Source organism: Acinonyx jubatus, chromosome B2 (genome assembly GCF_027475565.1).
Source record: "Acinonyx jubatus isolate Ajub_Pintada_27869175 chromosome B2, VMU_Ajub_asm_v1.0, whole genome shotgun sequence".
In the NCBI taxonomy this organism is placed as follows: Eukaryota; Metazoa; Chordata; class Mammalia; order Carnivora; family Felidae; genus Acinonyx; species Acinonyx jubatus.
Window position 1 is genome coordinate 121,752,955 of NC_069385.1, and position 21,751 is coordinate 121,774,705.

Sequence of the window (21,751 nt, forward strand, 5' to 3'; positions counted from 1 at the left end):
AGTACATAATACATATACTCAAATCATCTGATAATCCAGGCTAAGTGGTAAACACAGTTAAATTAAAAAAGAAAAATGAGATGTAAGTAACTAATATCTTTGATATTTGGCCACAGGAAAGTCATTTTTATTTCTCAGTTTTACCATCTGCAAAACAGAAATACTAGTATTTGAAGTCTACCAACCTCAAAATATTTCATTTCAGCCTTGGACATAAAATGGCAAAACACATATTATTCATGTTCTATTCATTCTGTTATTACTTCCTTGGAAGTTCTCAAGAACTATCTAGTAATATCTAACAATATATCAATTTGTGGATATACAAATGACATTGGTGTTTTTTGCTATTGATATATGTCTGCATGGTTCTGATACACATTATGAAAAATAACTTTATATTTAAAAACTGCTTTACCTACTAGAGGGTAGGTTTTAAACAGAGCAAATCAAGCTTATCTAGGTAAAGTATTAAGAAAATTTACAAAATGAAATAACCAAATACAATTTCAAATCAAAACTGTGACATAATAAAAATAATAAAATTAGAAAGGCAAACATTAATTGAGCCATGACCATAAGTTAAACACAATCATAAATTTCTAATGAATATTGTTCATCTGGCAGGAAGTCAATGAGGCATGTTCTAATATTTTTATTTCATAGATGAGAAATTACATGGCTCAGTGATACTAAATAAGTTGACCAACTTCACAAAGCCAAACCCAAAATTTGAACTCAAGCTGTCTAGTCTCAGAACAAAACTTCACCCCATACTGATTATATGCACAGGCAAGCGATTTAACCTGTGTAAGCCTGTTTTCACATTTATAGAATGAAAAGGATAGACTTACTATGTTAGTTGGGAACTGCATTCAGATGCAAATAAAAGATATGTCTCTTCCAAATAATAGCTGCTAAAACACCCAGGATTTTATTGTTTCACATAACTTCCTTGGCAAAAACTCAAATGTAACATGTGTAACTCCAAGGGCTTCACAGCCAGTACAATGAAATTACATCACTCTTACAGTCCTTATTCTCCAACATTCAAATAGCATGTCAAACTCTTCTTAAAAGGAATTAACACGTTCTGCCTCAACCCATCAGTCAAGCATGGTAGATTTGAGGGAGTGGGGGGTCTGCTTAAGAAAAAAAAAAAAAATGAAGTGTTTTGTTTTAATCACAATTTGATTTGTTTCCCTTGACTCATTGATTAGAAAATTCTGGGCAAATTCAGTGTTCAAATGCAGTATAAAAATATTCTCAATGCATAATAACATCTATTTCTCTCCTTCTTTAATTACTTCCTAATTTTGATCCTGCCTTTTTTTTTTTTTTTTTTAGAGAAAGAGAAAGCACAAACACGAGCATGAGCGGGGCAGAGACAGAGAGAAAATCTTAAGCAGACTCCATGCTCAACACAGAGGCCCAATGCAAGGCTTGATCCTACAACCCTAGGATCATAACCTGAGCTGAAATTAAGAGTAGGATGCTCAACCGACTGAGCCGCCCAGGAGCCCCTGCCCATTTTTAATACCTTTTTTAAAGCAATTTCAAATTGTGTTTGAAATTTATAAACAGAACGCTTCTGTTAGAGAAACACATTCAGAGAGAGAAAAAGAAATACATTTTGAAAACAAAGTCAGCCAGTATATTCTTAATCGTCTTGGTTGATTCAGGAGTGAAAAGAAAGTTATTTAATGCTCCAAAATTGGATTATGCAGTAATAGCAACATAAAATGTTTCCACATATTAAAACCTAAACTTAACTTGAACTCGTTAAATGGAAAAGAACTTCCCTATCTTTAAAGAAAAGAGATAAAAATGCCCAAATATAAAAAATAGAAACTAAAAAGACTACTCACACTATTTATTTAAATGCTGGTGTAATTTTCTGACAATCTTGCTGCAAAAGAATATATGGCATACATTGCATTTTATTAAGGGGGCATTGCAAATGGCTCTTCCATGGCAATAAGATATTGCATTTTACAGTAGCCTTGCTTCAAATGTTGCTTTCTAAGTCAAAACCGTTAAAAACCATGCAGCCACATTTCTGTTGCTGACAAAACCCATCACTGATCAGCAGGTCAAAATGAGGTAAGTCTGGCTCCCCTCAGCTCAGTTTACAACCTTTTTATGCTGACAAAGCAGCTTCCTGCCACCCATCTCCAGCACAGCAGAGTCACTGTCAAGCTGTCAGCCAAGCATGAGGACCAGGAGACACTGGATCTGATAAAGGCAATCCTATTTTCCAGAAAATTAAACCAAATAACCCTATGTCTGGTTCACTTGACCTTTTATTTTCTCTAAAAACATTTTTAAATAGTATAACTCAATAAGCAACTTGGTACATGATCACAGGTTTGTTATTGTTTCTAATATATTAAAACTTAAATATGTGAAACAGTTGCACACCATAAAATTGTATTTGGGAAACAAAAAAGTATGTATATAAAAGTTCTATTCAAAGAAAATTCAGAGTTATAAAAAGACTGCCTATTGATTCACTGAAATTTGTTTTATTTAACTCTCTAATTAAATGTGGACATCAAATTTGCAGATTTCAATAAAAAAATTCATAGCATTTGTCCATACATTTATATAATGCCATTATTAAAAGAGGCACTAGAAATGATACGTGTGTATAGGCAATGTCTGTAAGATTTAATGTCAGGTACACTGTGATCTACACACTCTAACCACTATATATTACTACTAGCCTATATGAGACAGGAATATTCAAACTAGGTCAAAGACTAGCAAACTATTTCTTTTCTTTTTTTTTTTTTTTTAATGTTTGTTTATTTTTGGGAGAGACAGAGCACGAGCAGGGGAGGGGCAGAGAGAGAGGGAGACACAGAATGCGAAGTAGGATCCAGGCTCTGAGCTGTCAGCACAGAGCCCAACACAGGATTCAAACTCATGAACCACAAGATCATGACCTGAGCCCAAGTCAGATGCTTAACCGACTAAGTCACCCAGGTGCCCCACCAACTATTTCTATAAAGAACCACATAGTAAATATTTTAGGCTTCATGGGCCACATAGGGCCTCTATCACATATTCTACAACTGCTTCCCTCTTTTTTTTTTTTTTTTTCCTCTCACACAAACCTTGAAAAACACAGCCATCTTTAGTTCCTGGCCTGTACAAAGACAGCAAATGGCCAATCTGGCCCACACACCAACCTCTGAGGATAATATTTACTAAAATAGGAGACTAGGAAGAGTTAAAATGAGATCTCTTAAAAATTTAAATTTGTAAAGAACTTTTCAAACATTTAGTTTTTACTTACACCAAATTTTTATGAGTGGCTAAATTATATAAATTACATTTAAATAGGCCAGGTAACCTGTGAATCATTTCCTCAGTTACACTGGGAAGAAAAACAGTAATGAAATAATTGCGACTATTATATAGAAGGCTAATAGGTATAAAGGATTCTCACTTAGATAACTGGATCCTAGACAACCATACCTGCCTAAATAACCTTCAGATATCAACAGACACTAATAACAGAATGTGCCAAAAAATCAGTTATGGCTACACTGTCTCAAGTAGCAGTAACAAAAGTAACATGGGAGGGAAGGTCAATTGTGTATCGAGCACCATGTGTTATTTACTCTGCTTCGGCCTCTTAGTTATTCTTTAGTATAACATGAATAAAAATAATTCATACAGTTTTGGTCCATAATTGTTCTCAAAAAAAGCAAGTGATAATGTTGGACTTGCCCATAAAAACAAGAAACCAAACAGGTGAAAAGCTCAAGGGGCAGTCAGGGAAATGTTCACCAAAACAAAGATGACAATCAGAAGGCACTGAGAAGGGGTGCCTGGGTAGCTCAGTTTGTTAAGCGTCCAACTTCGGCTCAGGTCATGATCTCACAGTTCATGAGTTCGAGCCCTATGTCAGGCTCTGTGCTAACAGCTCAGAGCCTAGAGCCTGCTTCAGATTCTGTGTCTCCCTTCTCTCTCTGTTCCTCCCCCGCTCACACTCTGGTCTCTCTTGCTCTCAAAAATAAATAAGCATTAAAAAAAAAAAAAATTGAAGAAGGCACTGAGGAAATGAAGAAGGCCTTTAATAATATGAAAAGCTCCACAAACATCACCGTGGCCTGCGAGAACTGGTATGAACTCATATCTGGTAAGAAACTATATGTCTCATCAAGACTTCAAAGGATTGAAGGGGCGCCTGGATGGCTCAGTCAGTTAAACTTGATCTCAGCTCAGGTCTTGATCTCAGGGTCATGAGTTCAAGCACTATATTGGGCTCTGAGCTGGGTGTGAAGCCTACTTACAAAAGAAAACAAACAAACAAACAAACAAACAAACAAAAAAGTACTTCAAGACTTCAAGGGATTAAAAGAGAATGGCAGGGTGACTGCCATGGAAAAGTAACACAAGATGCTGGGAATATCTTTGCAGAACATAATAAAGTAAAAATTACAATAAATATACTGAGGTTAACACTGGAAGTTATACCAGACACACTAGTCAAGTTCTAATTAAAATATTTATGGATACACACATGAAAAAAGAAAATTGACAATAGCATAAATACTTCAAGATAAATAAAGGCCAGACAAGAGGGCAACAGCCACTGTTTACCTGACTGGGATGGCCCGAAAAACACCCTTGGATACATATCGAACAGTCTACTTAATCAAAGAGAAGAACACAGATGATACCAAAAAAAAAAGAAGAGTAAGGTGTTTATTTATACTCTGTCATCTCTATCTAGCCTAATTCTGACACAACGCATCTTCTAATTTTTTTATAACTATCTTCAGGACTATAATTCTGCTCCCCCATTTTTCTTACTTCTAACAACTCCCTTCTCTTTACAATATTTAGAGACCACATTTCCTAACACCCAGTATGGCAGGAAACAGAAGAAAACTAGTTGAGGCATACTACTATTGGGCAGCATACTGAAAAACAGAAAAGGTACTGGGTACCATATAGGAGAGCAGAAGGAAAGGAATACTATTTTTATACAAGGCCATTCAGAAACAAACCATAAATGATAGTTGACACAACAAAAGAAAAGTGTTGAAAACTGCAGATATGGGTCTACAGATTCTAAAAGCTTATCAAGTATTGGGAAAAATGAATAAAGACAAGACCTACATTCTAATATATCCTGAAAGGCATTTGGTTTTTTTTAATTCAAGTCAAAACAAATATATCTTTTAAGCATTTAGGGAGAGAGAAAAACATCAATTCATCTATAAGTAATAAAGAATTACAATGGCTCAGGACTTCTCTCTATAACACTAAAAGATACTGGATCAATGTTTTCAGAAAATAATTCTGTATGAAGCAAGACACATTTCCAGATATGCAAGAATTCAAAAGCTCTAGCACAAAACATATATCCCACTGTTCAAAAAATTCAAAGATAGAAAAGATGAAATGTAAAATGACTGGCAAGAAACATTAAAGCCAATTAAATTTATGTGAATAGATGGTAAATTTTAATTAACTGCAGTAAATGTGTTATAAAATGAAATGCAAAAACAAAAATAATTGAGAAACATAATAATGAAATGGAAAAGAAAAGGTAAAATAAAAAGCTATAACTCCAGATTAAATTAAGACCAGAAAAAAAGGAAAGAGCATGAGAAATATAGATGTCCTGAACCGATGTTATACACAACAGGAGGCAAAAGGCAACCTATAATAGAATTTAAAAACATTTCTTGCCAATGTGCAACAACATGGTCTATATAGCACAGAAGGAAAAATGAAAACTGAAAAATATAATAGAACAATAAAAACAAAAAGACAAAAATGTCAGTTAGGTAAATGTATATGGCTTGAATTTTTCTATTAAAAGGCAAAGACTCCCAAACTGGTATAAAAATATAAAAATTCTACCATATGTTGCTTACAAGAGAAATGGTAAAATCAAAATTTCTACAGGTTAAAAAGAATATGATGTATAATATATTAGGCAAATGCATATATAATATTTCATATTAATATAATCGCATACTAAAGAATTTAATCTTACCCAAAAAGAGGTCTGGCCTTTGTCTTTAGCTTCTGAGAGGTTACCTCTAAGCTTTTCAAATTCTTACCTGATGAAAGTATCTTTGTTTACTTGGGAGCCTTGAGCTATACCAGATAGTGTAACAACGTAATTTACAGTGAAGACTTTGGGTCACTCCATATCAGCTTGACCTCCAGAGGGACCTCTAGATGGAGGTCAGCCATTGGAGCAGTCAACTATGTCTATGTGACAGAGCTCTAATAAAAACTCTGGACACCAAGGCTTGGATGAGATTCTCTGGTAGGCAATATTCCATGTACAATGACTCACATCATACCAGGTAAATCAACGTTGTTTATGACTCAACCGTGAGAGGGCAACTTTCACTCCATGCACAGAACTTTCCTGGACTGTGCCTCATGCATCTTTTCCCTTGGTTGATTCTAATCGATACAACTACCAATACCCACCCCACTGGGGAACCCACTTGATCCATCACAGTGTCTCTACAGGAAAAACATGCAGACACTAAAGGCCTCCTGAAATAATAACACAGGAGTACACAGTACCATATATGACCAAAAATGTTGAAAACCAAATCTAATGTCCAAATAAGTCCAAGCAATACAATGGAAACTAAAATAAATTAAATAACACCATGAGGAAGTAATCAGTCAAATCCAGAGTATGGGATATCCTATAGGACAAACAGCCTCATGTCTTCAACATATCAATTACATGGGGGAAAACAAAAAGTCAAGGTAGCAAAGGTAAGGGTATTCTAGTCTAAAAGAGGCTTAAGAGACTTAAGAAAACAAATGAAATGCTTGGACCTTATCTGAATCTTGATTTGGACAAAGCAACTATAAAGAAAGTTGGTGGGTAAATGGGGAAATTTGAGTATGACATGGGAATTAGAGGATATTGAAAAATTACTGAAATTTATTTTGGCTGTAATAACAGCATTGTGGTTATGCAGGTAAATGTCCCTATTTGGGTGGGAACCATATACTAATGTATATAGGAGGGAAATGTCATGGAGCTTTAGACTCACTGCTTGAGATCAGCAAAACACAACCAACCTCAAAAAATATCACTGAAGCAAGTTTGAAAAACATTACTAACTTAAATCTGACAGTTATACAGGGGTGACTGTACTATTCTACTTTTAACATGTTTGACATTTTTCAAAACAGAAAAGTAAAACAGATTACCTGAGCAAATAATTTATTAGTTCTTTCAATGTATTAGCTCTTTCAAATTTCCAACTGATAATTCCTACTTTACATAACCCATCACATAGTACCTACATATATACATATACAGATTCAAATGCTTCTGTAAAACACTAATACCAAAACCTGACCAAAAAAGCATTTCAAAAAACTACAGATCAATTTCACTTAAGACTATAGTCAGAAAATTTTCTAAAGAGCTACCAACAAATCAAATGCTATAGTATATTAAAATAATTACCCAAAGGAACACTCTAAAGAGTAAAGGAGGTTTCTAGCATACACAATTGAATATACAATGCAACTCCAATTTTGTAATATGGACTCATATAGGCCAAGAGCAAAAAGACCAAAAGAAAATACATCAAAATGTTAATGTAATTATCTTTACAATGGTATTAAGTAGTGTCTGTTCATTACTTATTTACTGTCTTTTTGTAATATGCATTTCATTTACATTAAACACAGAAAAGCTAGATATGTGTGTAGCTAAAATCTTGGAATTTTATTATTAAAATCACTTTCTATATGCTATAGAGTCACCTGCTTATATGATTAAGCAATTGGTCAGAATTATCTTTGTTAAATGTTAAGTTACCAATATACTTAGGTGAAATAATTTTAAATACAATAATTTCTGAGAACTGCTAATCACCTATGGCAAATTATCATTTGCATAGCTACTAGGGAATTACTAACCTAATTCTGCTTGATAATGCTAAACTCTGTTCATATATGCTCAGGTTTCTATTGCTAATATAGTAACATTAGTAACTTAAGACAGAATATCAATAAGCACAAAGAACGAAAGAAAAGCATCCCACCAAAAAATACAGGGCACAGAGTGTTTATCAAAGAAAATTATCTAATTTCTGTTCCTGCTAGGCATTCACATTTTGCTCCTTCAAAAACCTAACTTCTACCTAACAAGGAAAGAGCTGTATCAGATGCACATTAACTTCCCAGAAGTCATCTATGCTTGTTTGACCCAGGAGAAGGGTTTTAGAAACAGTAACAGGATGTCTGTACTTTGAGAATACAAATTAATAAAAAAAATTAAGTCTTACTGAATTAAAGGAAGTGTGGCTTCTTAGTCTACACTTAAAAGTGCTTATGTGCAGGTACTTAGTTATAGGTATATTTGTTTTTAAAAAGAATTAGGCTAACTTTTATTAATAGTTTTTACTAAACAGTAATTTGATTTCTATTAATTAAAGGTAATTTAAGGGGTGCCTGGGTGACTCAGTCAGTTAAGCATCAGGCTCTTGATTTTGGCTCAGGTCAGTGAGATGGACCCTGATGCATCTGGCTCTCCTCTGACAGCACAGAGCCTGCTTGGAATTCTCTCTCTCCCTCGCTCTCTGCCCCTCCCCCTGCCCAGCAGGCACACACGTGTGCTCTCTTGCTCTTTCTGTCAAAATAAATAAATAACTTAAAAATTAAATAAATAAAGTTAATTTTAGGTGAGAAAAAACCCTACCCAACATCTTTTCCATGATATGTCTAAAACTATGCTATATCTATTTAATATACTTGCTCCCCCATATAAAAATGACAAAATGGATGGTGGACATTTAACTATTGTGTATAAGGTTCATGGGGTGATAGCTGAAAAGAATGACACATTATCATCAGTCCTTACCACACACCAAACACACAATGGATCACATTTACAGAATTAGTCACATGTGTAAGATATTGATGGATATAAGAGGATTTTTAAAATTCTAGAATTTTACCTATTGGGATTTAGTTTCTTATCAGCCCTGGAGATTGGGCATTGTGGGAAGGCAAAGTAGTCTCCTATTTCACATATGTACAACGGGTCAACAAAAGCCTCAGAGACAAATATTTAAAGTACCAAGCCTTCAAAGAGATTCCAGCCTGGTCTGCAACAAATATTTATGGCACATTTTAGATCTCTACTTTTATAAATACAGACTGAATGTCACACCCTGTAAACACTCTGCAAACACAGTGTTGGGTTTCTGTTGTGGAAGCCCCAGCAGATGGCTCTGAGGGTCACCTTACCTGAGAGGGCATCCTGGGCTTCAAAGAAAGTACTAAGACCTCCTTTCACATATGCCAAGCTGCCTTCACTTTTCTTGTTAGCCTGTCTCTTCAAGTTGGTGACTGCCATTTTAAGCTGTTCAAAACTGAAATGAAATTAAGAAACCAAAAGTGTGAGACTCCTAAAAAGCAAAAAAGAAATCAGATAATGCATTAAACGTGAAATACTGAAGCCTAAGTTAAGAAAGACATAGATTGACACAAGATGTAACCAGATTAAAACAAAAAGCTTTCAAATTCTTACCTACATCTAAATTTATTTATTTATTTATTTATTTATTTTTATTTTTATTTTTTTTTTTAAGAGAGAGTGCAAGCAGGGAAGAGGAGCAGAGGAAGAGAAAGAGAGAATCTTAAACAGGCTCCATGCTCAGTATGGAGTCTGACACGGGGCTCAATCCCACACCCTGGGATCATGACCTGAGCCGAAATCAAGAGTAGGACATTCAACCGACTGAGCCTCTGAGGCACCCCTACATCTAAACCCTTTTATTATAAATAACAAAATTACAGCAACTATAAAACAGATCTGTAGCCCTCAAATGGTCATTCCAAATGTCAGACCCCTAAGAAATGAACATACATATAAATATTTCTATAAATAATATGTATCATGTATATGATTTGCCAGGTAAGGAGTCCTGAACATCATGTCCCTTTCCACAGACCTAGATCAATGCAGTGGTTATCTAAGTTATCTAAGGCAGAACTCTTCTGTATGTTCATTTCTGTGTCCTATATCAAAATTAACCGTATCATGATTCACCACATCAATATCCAGTCCTCTGTCATTAACAGTGAAATTATAGAAAAACCTGGGGGGGTGGGAGCAGGGGCAGTCAACTCAACAATTTAAATAACTAAAAAGACCAAAATATTTTATCTCTACATCTCAAGCAGAGAAAATTGGTAGATCTCTATATTTTTTTATTTCCAGCTGGGCTAAGAAAATCTGGCTGTAAAAACAGAGATCAATTCTGAAATACAGTAATAGAAAAAGCACATCTGTGATGTAAAATTAGAACCATCTTCTGCAATTAAAGATTTGACATTCCCTTTAAAAATGTATTAGGATTCTCTCTCTCTCTCTCTCTCTCTCTCCACACACACACACACACACACACACACACACACACACACACACACACCAATGTTTCCTCATGTTTTCTAATGGTTTTCACTCTAACTGGTGAAGGAAAAATTTCTCCTAAGGTGTATTTTAACAAATTAACTTTTCAGGAATGTAAATTTTTAGCAATAAACCATTCATTTATTCAAACACTGTTACTAAATTTAATTGCTGCAAAAAAGTTACAAACCTACTCTTATCAAGAGTGTGGCAAAATGTAATTAGCAGACAATAAGGAGCACTTTAATTTGGATATAAGACCTTGACTATTTTTGGCTAATTTTAAGGCAAGTCTTTGCAAAATGATAAATCAAATCATCTTCCTTTGCTCTATGGTCAGGAAAAGAAGTATGTTTACTATTTTACACCAGGACTTGAAAGTTTTGTTATTTGAATAGAGAGAGATCACATCAGTTTAGGTACCCAGATGAGACTCCACAAAGTTTTAATGGGTTGCACAAATATGAATCATACAGAAACAAGATAGCAGGAAACAAGGGACTGCTAATTATTAACAACATTTCATAAATAGGAGAAAAGATACCCTGAGATATTCATGAGCTCACCCAAAGTCAAAGGGCTCCTACGTGGCAGAGGCCAGCCTAAATCCCTTTGTATCATATAATCCTATTAGGTACAACCACATGAAACAATAGTCCAACATCCACTGACCTGGTAGTTGAGTGGTTTTCTATAAGATACCAAGCAGCTGAAAAATTCTCACTTGTAAAATCAGCACTCATTCCAGGGAACAGCATTTCTAAGTCCTTCTGGGGAAATTTACTTCTAAGGGAGAAAAAAGATTTAAAATATACTTCAAACGCTATTACTACAATAATGTAACAGACATCCGAGAGTACCTAATGTAATAAACAGGACTACAAACCATTAAAATTATACATCTTACATTATGGAGTCTATATTTACATGTGTATACAAAATATATTTCCTACACCTCAGCTCATTTCTTATTATATAAACTTTATGTATATATAAGAAATTAGTTAAAATACAGAAATTACATCAATATAGAATTTAAAGAGGCTGAGTTGATACTTTATGACATCTATCCAAATATGCAATCATTCTCTATTCAATGAATAAAAATCAAAATTTGTATACACTGAAATTTAAACATTAGTTTGTTAAAATGGTTTTTGTTAAAGACTTATATCAAAGTTGTTTTAAAACATACTAAAGCCTATTAATAAAAATTAGAGCTAATTAATAAAATAATTATATTTATACTTCTATGTCTATATCTAGAATAATTTTAAGAAAAGCTTATAACAGGCAATCCCCTATCTGTAGCTGACTTTATTGCCTACATTTTTAAGGTCAACTTCCGGATCATTTCATTTATGTATCCATTCAAATAATAACTAAATACTACTATAGTTCAGGCTCCATGCTGGAAGTCAGACAGTTGTATCTAAGAGCAAAAGTAGTATGGGCAAACTCTGTTATGGGCTTATGAGCTAGCAGCCCTCACCATATCCCCAACTCTTCACCTATAGAGGATAAAGTCCAAGTTCTATAGTCAAGTCTCTCCATGATTCAAAACTGCTTACCTCTCAGGACTCATTTCTGCTCATCTAATCCTCAAAACTGGGAGATTCAGTAACTTCAAAGGGATTACACTTTCTTGCACACATCATATTCATTTTCACTTCACTCCTCTGATCTTGGTGTCCTTTATGACTGAAGTGTGGTCCTCAACCCCATACACTGGATAAGCCAAACTCATGGGATATGGACGGGACACAGCACTGTTTTATAGCCCAGTGTATTCAGGGTTGTGGGGAGCCATTTGGGGGGGGGGGTGCAGAATTATCACCACCCTGTAAGAAAAGGTGAGCAGGTGCAATGACTTCTACTCACTCTTATCTGAGAGAGACTTGATTTCACATTATTATGAACACAGCCTCAATTCAGAAATCACGTAGTGTGGTCCAAGATCAGCACTCCATCTTTACCAACAACAACTCTCTGATGGAGCTCCTTGACTTACAAGTGACCTTACATACAACTTACAATGGACTGGGGCCTACTCTCTAGTGAGGTGCTCATCTTGTCCCAAGAAACATCTTTCCCAGGGCAGACACCTCTACTGTCTATGTGCACTGTTCCTGTGCTCTCAGGTGCCAGGATCTCTGTTTCACAAATGCAGGGAACACTCCATGGAAGCCACACTCCCCAGTTATGAGTTAAGAAAAGCAGATGTTTGTCATACCTCCCTTTCACAGCCTAGCACAGCTCCTGTCAAAGAATCTCATAAACTCTTCCCCTTCACTCCTGGCTCCCTTCATCCCTTCATAGTCCCTAAAAGGGCAAGGGATGCAAAGAGCAAAACCAGTTCTCTATGATTTCCTTTGTAAACCCTACACTTTAATCTAGAATCCAACATCTATTTGTCAGTAAGTCAGTCAATAGAAAGAGACCCACTTTATTTTCTATTACACTTACCTTTCTCACTATGACATTTTCTTTCTTTTTTTTTAATGTTTATTTATTTACTGGGTGGGGGAGTGCAGGTGGGGGAAGGTGTGCTGGGGGCAGAAGGAGAGGGATAGAGAGAATCCTAAGTAGGCTCCGTGCTGTCAGGGCAGAGCCCAATGTGCGGCTTGTCATGACCTGAGCTGAGATCAAGAGTCAGATGCTAAACCAAGTGAGCCACCCACATGCCCCACAATGTTTTCTTTTTTAATTAGTGGGGGAAAAAAGCCTTGCTTAGCACTACAGTAACAGACAAAATAAAATGAGACTTTAAGAGAATCATGGACATCAAGCTGGCATTACCTCAGTAATCAGTAATTCAGAGAGTAAGTCAATCTCACAGCATTCCTCACTGGCTCCAAAAGTTAGATTATAGTCTGAATCTTCTTGGGGTGCATATGTGTTCCAGAAGCTTGTTGGTCATTTTTACCAGACAGAATCTCTGAGAGGACTCTGGAGAACTCTGCATTTTTAGAAGTTTATTTTGATTTGGATTCTTCTTGCTGGTTTGGTACTTAGTAATAAAATCCTGTCACCTTGGGAAGTTTTTCTCATTTATAAATAAAATGTACATCATGACTCCAAGTTAGAACTTTGGGGGAATATAATGACTGAGTTGAAAGGGCTGAGCCCTACCTAAGTAACTAAAAACACTTCCTTATGATATGCATAGTCCATACTCCCTAGTTCTACCTTAATTGGTGGGCAGTGTCTGTCTAGAGTGTTGTGTCAAAGATCATATGTCTAAACTGGAAAGAAAAGCATAATGAATTAGTGGGGTCTGTCTATGGTGTGAAGGAAAAGTACATGGAGAAATGCCTAACATTTTTTTGTCAACCTTACTTCTTTTTGACACTTAAACTGGTATTCTATGTAGTCCTAACACTTTGCTTGTTCAGAAAGTTGAATGATCTTAACAGAATCAAAAAGTACTACAGAATCATCTGATATCAACTAAATCCCTACTATTAACATTCTTTATCAAGTATTCAACTATGTGAAATCCTCTTCTAACAAGGGTCAGTTCCAAACTCACAGATTAAAGACACAGCTAACAAAAAAGCAGCAAAAGGGGACTCTGAGAAGGCAAACTGAACTTTACCCTTCACGCAAGACCTGTAGTTTTATTATGGTTGCATGGGTTCCCTACCCATAATCAGAGCAGAAGTGTGAAGAGGGATTAACATCAAAAAAGGATAAAAAAAAATGCAGACACAAATCCAAAAAATACAGCAGTTGTATGTACTGGTGAAATGGCTGAGACTGCATAGTCCCCATGGGTTTGACATTAAATCACGCTTAACATAGTTTAAAAAAAAAAAAGAAAGAAAAAACTGTTATTTGTCTTTCTCTGTGTGGTATAATGAAACCAAGGTACATTCATGTTGTTGTAAATGACAGGATATCCTTCTTTCTCGTGGTTGAATAATATTCTACTGTACATATATACAACTTCTTCATCCATTCATCCATTAATGAAGTTAAGTTGTTTCCATACCTTGGCTATCGTGAATAATGCTGCAATGAACATGGGAGTGTAAATATCTCAATATCCTGTTTCATTTTCTTTGGATATATACTTAGAAGCAGAATTTCTGGGTCATAATGGTAGTACTATTTCTAATTTTTGAGGAATCTCCATACTGTTTTCCAGTGTGGCTGCACCAGCCACTTATAATTAATAAAACAAAATAATGTCGAGAGGCGCATGCGCACACACACATATACACACACACACACACACACACACACACACACACACGAAAAACTAAAGAAAACATATGTGAGGGGTTGGATGTATTAGTTACCTTGATGGTGGAAATCCTTTCACAATGTATACATTTATAAACTCATCAAGATGTACACTTTAAATATCTTACAAATTTATCTATCAGTTATGCCTCAATAAAGCTGATGATGTGTAAAAAAAAAAAAAAAAAACCTTGGATACACATAGCACATATGAAAAAGGTCACATCCTAAACAGTTAAAATGCTTAAACTGGTGATACTGAACAATGTAAATATGCAGCTATCTACAACTTCCCATATTTGAAATTCATCTAATTCTTACACTTCAATATTTTTTGGTGTTTTATTTTTGGGGGGAGAGACAGAGCAAGAGTGGGGGAGGGGCAGAGAGAGGGAGACACAGATCCGAAGCAGGCTCCAGGCTCCACGCTGTCAGCATAGAGCCTGATGTGGGGCTCAAAATAGTGAACTGCGAGATCATGACCTGAGTCGCAGTCGGGCGCTCAACTGACTGAGCCACACAGGAGCCCCCAATTCTGACATTTTAGAAACGTGTCATTTACAATGTACTAAACTGTTATTTCGACAAATATAAATAAACTTGTCTTATCATAAGATAAAAGACTCATGTCTGGTAAGGCTCTAGGAGGTAAACCATTAAGAAACTCTCCTACTTCAGGACACCTCCATATCGCCCTCCTCCTCAAGAGGGAGCAGAAATGGGCCTGGCCACATTATTAATAGCGGAGTTTCTTGGTGATAAAGAAAAGCACATGGGACATGGCCAGGCTTCCACAGGCTTTGCACCCTCATCTCCTCAATCATAGGCACATCATGCCACTGGCAGGGCAAGGGTGAGAGGAAGAGACGGAAGATCTTGAAATGGAGCTTTGGAATTAGTATAAGTGGTAAGGAGGCACTTCGGCTATTTGGAACAGGCTATGTGCTTCTACAAGAGAATTCTATGCTGAGATATGAAGCATTAATCTACCTACTAGTATCTCATTTCTCATGTACTATAGTACATTATTTCCTCATTCACATAGCTTCTTCAGGCACCTAAATGAGTCAGAGTTTGAAAAGTATTGGATTTTTTGGTCAAAATACTATCTCCTCATAATCACCCCTAAGACTGAGTTTACTTTACAGTGATTTCGTACTGAAGACATTAAAACTCATTTACCAATGTTACTATATAAATTTAAATAGGAAAAAGAGTATTGAGACCTACCCTAAGAATCAGAATTATAAGAATAAGAAATTATAATATTAAAGATGACAAAATTCTAAGAGAGAGGTCAAATAATTTGCCCCAAATCACACAATTAAGTCTAATTTGGGGTAGTGATCCAACATGCATTCTCCACCCTCAGACCAAACAATCCCACACACCAGTGCAATCATAAATATCAATTATCCTAAGCAAATCATGGTTATCATATTTCCCTTGCTATCTACTGAGTGATCTTGTTTTGACCAGTGATGTCTGAGGAAGATCTACTTGAATATTTCTGGGAAAGGTCTCCAAACTTTAAGAAGGAGAATAAAGAAGAAATAGGGTCCTTCTGCCTCTAGACAGTATTGTGTTTTATTATATTTCCCTTGCTATCTACTGAGTGATCTTGTTTTGACCAGTGATGTCTGAGGAAGATCTACTTGAATATTTCTGGGAAAGGTCTCCAAACTTTAAGAAGGAGAATAAAGAAGAAATAGGGTCCTTCTGCCTCTAGACATTATTGTGTTTTATTAATTATTGTGTATTATGGCTTCCATATTAGATTTTTATATTATTACTTACTGTGTGTTATTATTGCTTGAATAGCAGAAATTGCTTTAGCCACTTGACAATTACAAAGAAAAAAAGTGTTACAGTAAGGGCCACAGAATAGCACACCAACATTCCTTACATCTGGGTGACATTACTCAACCAACAATGGAGTCCACCATCTCTGGACTCAGTATATTATGAGAAAATAAATATTTTTTTTTGTTTAAGCTTAATTTTCATTTTCTGTTACTTATAGCTGAACGCATCCTGAGTCAGTATTTGATCCTAAAATATATGCCTAACATATGCTTTACACAAATACCTCAAAATGAACATGCAATAGAAGATCTGGAAAAAACACAATGAATGACAATGCCTAGGGAACATATCTACAAAAAGCAGAGATGGCTCATAGCATTATATAAGTGGGAGGCAATAGTAATAAGTAGTGGTTAAGAGCTCAGGCTCTAGGTTCAATCTCGGAAGTTTGCTAGATTTGTCTGTATAACCTTTGAGAAGCTATTTACTCTAAGGTCCCAGTTACTGGATAACTAGGATCATAATATCTTCCTCCCAGGAATGTTTTGAGAATTAAAATAGATAATGCATTTGAAAGGCTTAGCAGTTTTAACACAGAATAAATTTTCAAAAATGTTATTTGCTGTTATTGTTATTCTTTTTATTTAGTTCTTTGTATTTCACAGACTATTTTCATAAGTATCATTTTATTTGATTGTCATAACAACATACTGTCATAACAACATATTCCCATATTACAGTGAGGAAACAGCCTCAGAGACATTGCATGTAAATAGTTGAGATTTGAACCGGGTACTTCTATTGTCAAATAAAGAACCGGTGACTCTGAGGTATAAAAGAAAAGCACAACTACATATCTAGAAAGATAGAAATTTAAGGAGAGTGAAGGCAGCGCTGTTTTAGAATACAGAGAATTGTTAATGGTCTTTATAGCAGTATTAGGAGAGGAAGAAGCACTGTGTCAATGGTGCTGAGAAAGTAAGAAAGTTAAAACTTAAATGTTTGTTCACAATAACCAGATTTTAGGATAAGGCCCACCAAGTGAAGTGATGGCTTAACAAGTCAGTAAAAGCAAGGTATATTCTGAGTAATTTAAACTCAATTTACACCTTAAATCTACTACCATAGTTGGGACAGTGAAAGCAACACATATTCTACTAAGCAAGTTCATGAATCAAAACAATTTCAGTAGCTGACAACTCTTGCCACCCCTAAAATATACACTTTCCATTAGATGGCAGTGTAAGCTCAGATTTAAATCTTCTGAAAAGATTTAGCCCGTGCCATGGGAAGATCCAGGTATACAGAGTCACTGGTCAGATTTAAAACAGGAATGTTTTTAACATATCAGAATTTGCTTTCAAGTATGAGAACAATCTGCAGTAATGACCCTTAATCTGCAGTAATGACCCTTAAGCAAGCAAAACAAAATCATTTTGAGAAAAATTCTAACCACCTCACATAGAGTGAGGCCTGGTTACAGTTGTGTTACTCTGTGTTTGCATTAAAGAGAACATGTTTTCTTGATTTGGCAGATGGAAAGATGAAAGGCAGGGAGGCTAACACAGTAAAAGTAAGCTTATATAGTTCTTTTCAGTGTGTGTATATTATACTCAATTCTTTTGGCTTTCAATTTTTAGCATCACTATTTTCACTTTGGTGTATTAAATATTATGAACTTGTTTTTGGTTGTATGTGTGCTGTTGTTTTTTTCTTTCTTTCTTATTTTGGGGGATAGGGCGTGACAGGTTCTGAACTTAGGCACTGTATCACAGCCCACAACCTGTTTTATAAAATTTCTAAAAGACAAATTTATCCAAGGCTTTTCTCTTCTACACTCATACTAAGAATTATTTTTCCACCTGTCCCTGGTTTCTAAATCTACTGGGAAAACTGGTCACCTTTTCTTTCTACTGAAAAACCTAATTGATGAGAAGAAAATCAGATCTGCAATGCCCTAAAATCCACATGGAAACAAAACAAGTAAACGGCACATCAAATGACTACTCTAGATAGCCTTTCTTATGTAACTATTTCACAAAAAAGTTGTAGACCATATAAAAACAAGGGCAAAGTTTCATTTTTATGTCCTCACTCCCATGTATGTACAATGTCCAAAAACATTACTTATAAATATTCCATTAGACAAATATTTATTTTAAGAAATACAACCCAGTGAGGGCTTTTACTTAACATGAACCTGTTTTACCTTCTCTTTCAATTTAAATGATTTGTCTCCATTACAATTTAAGCTGTGCAACGAACACATACATCTGTGACAATCAATATAACAAATCAGAAATATACACTTTTTACAACTAAATCCTAGTCTCAGTTCAAGGTGAAGTTATCTTTTTTGAAGCAATTGGTAACATTTTTATAAATATCAAGGCACCATGTGTGCAAAACATCAGTAAAAAATTTAGGAATATGAAGGACTTAAGGAGGCAAATGAAGCCAATAAATGCCAGTTGTTAAACCCATAGCTGAAAGACAACAGGATGCATGCTGGGCACAACAATAAAATGTTTATTAAACTCTGACTCACACCAAAGAGCAACCAGAAAACTATATTCTGCTACTCTCACTCGCTTTTTCAAATTCAGATGAACTGGCCACAACACTACAGGACACCCCACTGTTCCACGTTGCACATTTGACTGTCAGCTGAAGAGAATTTCATAAACATTCACAATGCAATTACCAACAACTGATTCATCTTCCAAAGTGACCTGACCACTTTAATCTGATAATTCATCAGGACCACAGTATTTTATAACATAATTCTTCAAACCTTCTCAATTAATATATTTCAACAAGCAGGTAATAATTAAAACCCTGGTGTTCGTTCTCTAACGAAGTTTTTAAAAAAATTAAAAGTAGATCCTCTTCCAACCTTTTAAATAAAAGAATCCCCCAAATGACATTAACATACAGAAATAAAAACCAGTAAGGAAATGCTCTTAGGGATTCTAACCTGAAAGTACATCCTTCTCTACAGACAGCAAAACTTTTATCTGAAAAATATTGAGTCAGGGAAATAAAATCCATCAATATTTTAACATCTGCTTTTCCTTTCCTTTTCTCTTTTTCTAAAATAAGATTTCTATCTGAGGTCAGAGAATTCAATAAAATAAATGCGGTTTTCCTGGCAGTACCTTTAAAAAATAAAAAAGGAACCTGAAAAAGCATGTCTAGCCAAAAACATTCTCTTCTCTTGTTGTCTATAACTCTTCCTACTTTCACCTTTCATTTTCTTGCTTGCTACTATATCTAGTCTGTCCTTCTTTTACTGGAAAATTTTCAGAAGACTTTAAATAAGCAAAAGGATTATTGGGTATCCTTTCACTGTCTGGAGGACCTTCCCAATATTTTCTGATTCTTATAGGGATCTATGCCTTTGTCCCTATTTTGCAACTCTGTTAGAAACACAGAAGTTAAACTGTAGAGGGCTGATGGCAACCAGGAATACCTATCAGGTAAAGATGTAACTAATTACCATGCAGTATAAGTGCCCCATCTGCATCTGTTAGCATTCCTCATTGCCTATTATGTCTACCCTCTGGAATTCCCCCTGAACTGGTTTTAACATTTTACTTGATTTCCCATTAATTAATGAATGAAATAATGCTCTTAAAATGTGTTCACTTTATATTTGTAGGACAGTCATGATTTTACCTTTTCAAAAGGCTACTCTTTAATTATCCCATGGCTGAGCAAATTATTATTTGAAACTTAAGTAAGAGCTTGAAAGAAATACTACTGTTAATTTTATCCCTATTTAAACACTTAAGTTAATGTACATAATGCTATTTTAAGATTTTAATACAATTTATTACCCCGAAATCTTAATAGTCATTAAAAAGAAATTCTCCTCCTAAGTGACGGAGCGAAGCCAGGAACAGTGTATTATACAAGAGCACTGAATCCTTGTAATGATGACAAACATTTTTTAAGCACTTGCTATGAGAGACACTCTTCTAAAGCACTCACTCACTGAATCTTCACAACCACCCCATGACACAGGTACGGCATGTTCTACCTAAGGAAACGGAGTCAGAGTAGTTAAGTCATACTGCTAGTAAGCAGTAGAGCTATGATTCAAACTGAGTTTGGCTCTAGACTAAATTAGATTACCTCTCAGAAAAGAAAAAAAGAACTTTTAAAGAGCCAAGAACTTTAAGTGCCATTATTCCTGGCTACTGTTACCAATGTTAGCAAAGAATAATCCTGACCCGTATTATGAAAAAGTGCTATTAGAGAGATTTCAAGCCTAACTCCTTTGTGGGTAGCAGCAATAACAGGAATAATAAAGGCGGTCAAAAGGTGGAAGGGCCTAGGAAGGTAAAAAAGTCATAGAAGGGGTGGGTTATATGCCAAACTGAAAATTAAGAAAATCTATTTTATGATAGTAAACATTCAATTTAATCCTAACTTTGAAAGTTTTGTCTCAATCTCATACAAAATTCATACAATACTCCTAAACTGTATTTTCCTCACGAAAGAACAATCATATAGGACCTCCTGCTCTACACTTCTTTTGTGGCAGGACTTGGAAAGAAGCTGGCTTTCAAGGGTATTGAACCAGCCTATTAAAAGGCTTAGTATCAACTGCAAAGTCTATTCATGCTTGAAACTGCTCAACTAAATAGCTAGTAATTACCATTCTTTTCTAGACTTTCTTGATCCTCAAACTCTTTATAGAGCACTGAAATCCTTAAAACAGCTCCAGAATGACCCATACTGCCAAAGAGCTTCAAAGATGTGACCTAGGACAGTCCAAGCTCACTAAAAGCTGCTAAACCCGAGGACTTCTCAACACATCGTAAATTCCAAGACAAACACTTGCTCCCTTCCTCTTAGCCAGAGGTAAAACCTCACTAGGTGAAAAAGCAGTTTACTATTTGGATTACTAATGGTCTTCAAGTGTAGGCTTGAAGGTTAAATATATAAAGATTAAGCAGAGAATTTTCCCCATTCTTAGAAAAACTTAAAGCTATGGTTAAAGTGTTAATAGAACTAACTTGTCACCCTCAGTGTTTACAGAGCAACACACGATATATAACTTCATGAGCAGAACCATCAAGGCTAGAAAATAAATTAGACACGATTGATGTGTTAGATGAATTGATTAAGTAAGATGTAAGGATAAAGGTACTAATTATAAAAGTTACTAAACATTGTCCTAGCAATTAAGAATAGAAAATTACAGATTCGGTAACATCTTGAAAAATATCATTTACCTGTCACAATACTGATAAA

The 21,751-nt window shown here is 35.3% G+C and overlaps 1 protein-coding gene across 3 annotated transcripts in view; it reads right to left on the bottom strand.

Annotated features, from left to right (window-relative positions):
* EXOC2 (exocyst complex component 2) overlaps positions 1-21,751 on the bottom strand; it is a 267,798-nt gene that overhangs the window by 184,711 nt on the left and 61,336 nt on the right. For all 3 annotated transcript variants that reach the window (XM_027040160.2, XM_027040158.2, XM_027040159.2), the window contains exons 5-6: positions 11,108-11,221; positions 9,268-9,392 (exon numbers count right to left, since the gene is read on the bottom strand). In XM_027040160.2, the coding sequence (XP_026895961.2) occupies positions 9,268-9,392; positions 11,108-11,221 (239 nt within the window). The remainder of the gene's footprint in view (positions 1-9,267; positions 9,393-11,107; positions 11,222-21,751) is intronic.